This window comes from Octopus bimaculoides, chromosome 18, assembly GCF_001194135.2.
Source record: "Octopus bimaculoides isolate UCB-OBI-ISO-001 chromosome 18, ASM119413v2, whole genome shotgun sequence".
Lineage (NCBI taxonomy): Eukaryota > Metazoa > Mollusca > Cephalopoda > Octopoda > Octopodidae > Octopus > Octopus bimaculoides.
This window is the reverse complement of record NC_068998.1, coordinates 54,865,266-54,869,765: the sequence shown is the minus strand read 5'-3', so window position 1 is coordinate 54,869,765 and position 4,500 is coordinate 54,865,266. Positions and strand designations below refer to the sequence as shown.

The 4,500-nt window shown below is 38.0% G+C and overlaps 1 protein-coding gene across 1 annotated transcript in view; it reads left to right on the top strand.

Moving 5' to 3' along the window:
- The first annotated feature begins 1,981 nt into the window (after positions 1-1,981).
- The window catches only part of LOC106875914 (cilia- and flagella-associated protein 58), a 25,534-nt gene continuing 23,015 nt past the window's right edge, over positions 1,982-4,500 (top strand). The window contains exons 1-2 of the mRNA XM_052974273.1: positions 1,982-2,157; positions 3,603-3,707. Of these exons, the coding sequence (XP_052830233.1) occupies positions 2,125-2,157; positions 3,603-3,707 (138 nt within the window). The 5' untranslated portion in view covers positions 1,982-2,124. The remainder of the gene's footprint in view (positions 2,158-3,602; positions 3,708-4,500) is intronic.

The following is a 4,500-nucleotide window of genomic DNA, read 5'->3' as shown; positions in this document are numbered from 1 at the left end:
ATATATAATATTTATTTGTTTTATATATATTCATTTATTTATGTTATGTGGGTTATGTTACATATATAACGTATTTTTTCTTATATATAACGTATCGTTCTTTCCGTCTATTGTGGGTGATTGAAGAACTCATCGCAATCAACCGCATGATTGTAAGGCTCGTTATTGTTGTTGTTGTTGTTGTTGTCATCTAACCCCAGGTCATCCTCAATCTAGCAAAGCTACGATTAAAGGCGTTTCAGTCGTGACTACTCCACCTGTTATTCATGCATTGTGTACCTCAAGTTACATTATTAAATGCATCCTTTTTTTGGCTGTTATTTCTAGCACGAGTAACCACGTACAAGCTCCCATGTTATTACTGTTGTTGTTGTTGTATAGGATCCATTCTCATATCTAGGGTTCGATTCCTAGTTGGTTAATGTTGCCAAGGTTTTTGAGGAAAAGTATAAACATCACATATTACTCTCTCTCTCTCTCTCTCTCTGAATGTGTTTTCCCCTCTCTTTTTCTCTTCCCCTTCTCTCTCCCCGTCTCCCCCCCTCTATGAGCGAGAGGATTATTTCTTGTTTTTTTTTCTTTGTTATTTTTTGGCTCCGGCGGAAGAGGCGTTGGCCACAGCCATTGCGATCGTTCCTTTCCTAAATTGGTGAGATTTGACGTTGGTCCTGTTTTTCTTGAAGCTTGATGAGTGTGTGTGTGGGGGGGGGGGAGAATTGTAGAGGGAGGGGGTTCTGGGAAGGAAAGATTGTGTGTAGGGATTATTGTGAAGCTGGGGGGTCGTGAGGAGGTGAACTCAAGATGAGGGTTGTGAGGAAGAGAGGGAAGTGGGTCAAAAATACATGGGATGGGGGTGGAGGTTGGGGGTGAGTGGCAACCAGGTCTGAGGAACAGAAGCCATTATTGTATGGGAGAGGGAGAGAGGAAACAGACAGACAGACAGACTGACTGGCAGGTAGATTTATTAACAGGATTATGTCATGTTTCAGTAAAATAGTTATCGTTGCTTAACCTCAGGTCTGTCCCTGATAGAATGGATCTATAAATCAAAGACATTCCGACCATGAACATCTCGTCTTTCCCCTCCAGTCTTGACAAGAAACCTTAAGAAAGGAAGCCATACATAATAAATGTGTGTATGTATGTATGCATGCATGTATGTGTGTATGTATGTATGGAATGCAGTACAAGCTGATGCATGGTTGGGTTGTTGGCAACAGAACATGTCTCTTGGAAAAGGCATTCTGATACACCACTGGATATGTAAGAAATGGCACTGGATATCTTGGGGTCTTTTGTTTGCACTTGAGATCATGGTGATCCCATGTTCCTGAGATTGTGACCTGTATTGGCACGAGATATCTTTGGTTGGGTTGCCTCTCGATCATGCCAATAGGGTCTGTGAGGTATCATGCAAGGCTCATTGAACCTGAAATGTTGCACAAGCATGGCTGACATTTTGCATGGACATTGCTGCTTGAGTGCACAATGTTTTTAATGGTCAGTGAGGGTGTTCTTCTGTCACAAGTAGAAAGCCATCGTTATATATATATATATATATATATATATATGAGTGCATCAGCATGCAGAACTATATTTCAAATTAATGTTCTTCCTGGTTTTGTTATTTGACTTTCTTTGAGGTTCTACCATTTGTGGTTTGTTTAACACTTCATATGATTGTTTAAGATCTGAGGCTCTTCCAATAAAGAAGTCTTGTTAAATAGATATCACTATAAACATATATTGCTCTGTTCATTCTGTTTGTAATACATTCCTATTGTAAAGTATTGCAGTTAGTTACAATTCTTGATTTCTAGAAAGAGATCCATCATCAAATGGGATAAAACTTAGAATTAGCTCATTTGGCAAAAGTTTTCTCTCGTGTCATGTTGTTCTGGTTTCCTTTGTTGATGTTGTTTATTCAAAGTGTAAAGATAGATTTCATCCATCAAAGTGTTTTTATATACTTGATAGGAAAAAAAAGAGGAGACTGACAGCCAAAAGAAGGAAGAGAAAGCACAAGAAGAAAAACTGCCCAAGGAAGTGAAGCCAGCTGGTAAAGACAAAGCAGGTGATGACAGAAAACCAGATGACAAAGGCAAAAAAGCTGAGGAGGATGTCATGTTTAAAAGTATGGATGATCATTTTTCAGAAGTAAGCATAAATTTTTGAATTATCGTTTATAACTCTAATAGTCAACTGCTTCTGGTTAAATTCACAATGTATCTGACTACCCATAATTTGTGGCGTTCCAGCTTTGATCATCCCATATATTTTTTTCAAGCAGTCGACAACATTATGCAATGTGGGCCCCTTTATGTTTTTAGTCAGAAGGGTGTAATTTAAAATAGATTTGGCTGCTATTTTAAGCAATTCAAATTACGTTATCATGGAGAATTACTGTCATCGATTCGTTTAAGATAAAATGAATTATAAAACTTTAAAGGGAGTATACACCTTCTAAGAAGCTATAACTTACCCCCCCTCCTGTAGCAATATCTTTTTCGTGAACCCAAATAAGTTCTATTTATCTGAATAATATTTGAAAAAAAAAATGTAATATTAACAGTTTGTCGTCTGATTTCTGGCGAAGCAAAAGTATGTTGGCCTCTTTAAAAGACTATATTATATTAGAATCGAACCGCAAAATACAATAAAGATTATTTCGTTAGAAATACGACTGGCTTTACACAGTTCCTGTTTATTAAATTCCACTTCAACGGTATTGTGGAAGAAAAAAAACTAAAATCTAAGGAGTTTTAACCAAAGTGCCCTTCAGCGACAATGTTGTCGAAGAGAGATGTAAATAAATGCTATACGTAACATACAGAATGTAACATTTCCATTCCTCTCGGGCTTCAATACATATTAATTATTAAAGCTTTCATTTCAATGACAAACGTTTATTTTTATAAATAATTTCGCCTTTTGAAATATTTGGCGAATATTTTTTTTGTGTTTTCTAGACGAGACTTAAAGAGTTGCCTCCCATGTATCATTGGCGTCAAAAATTAATTGAAACTTTGGATTACTTTATAGAAGTGTGATTTGAAAAAGGTTTATTAATATTTGTAGCTGTTTAAAGCAGTGAGCAAGCAGAACCGTTAGCACGCCGGGCAAACTGCTGAGTGGCATTTTGTCCTTCTTTACGTTCTGAGTTCAAATGCCGCCGGAGTCACCTTCTTTTTGGAGTCGATAAAATAAATACTAGTTGAGCACTAAGATCGATGTAATCTACTGGTTCCCTCCCCTGCCCCCGATATTGCTGGCCTTGTACCAAAATTTGAAGCCAATATTTATTGCTGTTTGAAGGGCCTTTTAGATGAGCCATTGATGTGAAAACCAGGAAGATACTGATCAGTACAAATAATTTTCACATCAGTAACGACATAGATCACCCGAAACGAAAACAAAGGCGCAGAGGTTTAACATCGATCCAAAGTGCCTTTGCACATGTAGGCAGAAAGTTCCAGAATGACAGTAATAGCGATCATCAAAGCAGTCTTTCATGGACTAAGAACTGCGTTACTAACAATAATGATGATGATGATGATGATGACTATTTCTTATACATTAAATTGTCTTTATATATTTTGTAGGACACAAAAGAAGAAATTGAGGAGGAACTCTTCGGGCAAAGTAAAGTCGACAAATTGGCTTTTGATGACACCGCATTTAATACTATGGAACAAGAATTTCAAGAAGTAAGCAATAATTTTTGATTTATCAGATTTATTATTCTAAAAGACAAGTTGCTTCTGTTTAAAACAAACCAGTGGTGGTGGTGGTGGAGGGGCTACAACCAGCCTCAGATGTGGAAGTCTGTGGCCCCGCCCCTGTCCAAAGACATTCCAATGAACTGGACATAGACACAGGGTTATTAGAATTACACCACTTTTTAAAGTTGGGGAATGATTTAGTAATTTCCAATGCTGAATGAAAATATTTCCAGAAGTGCATAGATGCCAACGTGGCTGTGTGGGTAAGAAGTTTGCTTCCCAACCATGTGGTCTTGGGTTCAGTCCCACTGCGTGGCATCTTGGGTAAGTTTCTTCTATTATAACCTTGTCTGGATTTGGTAGATGGAAACTGAAAGAAGCCTGTCATTTTATATATATACATATACGAGGGGGTACCCAATAGTAACCGGAAACGTTCTCTGTGGGACAAACCCATTGTAGTTCAGGTTTCTGTCACTAGAAGCCACTTGATGTGACCCTCAGGCATCAGTCTGCCAACTGGTCGATTGAAGTTGTACTGCCACATGATACGTCTTTGTTTTGCAGTACTTCTCACCTGTTCATTGATTTTTGCAATGGCTGAAATGAAAGAAGCATGCTTCCATGAATTTTTTTTTTCTGCTCAGGAAAACAGCAGCTGAAACAGTTACCATGCTTCAAACAGCTTACAAGGATGCTGCTGGCATGAGCAAGACACAAGTTTATGAGTGGTTTTCACGTTTTAGGAATGGTCACTTGTCGCTTGAAGACCAACCTC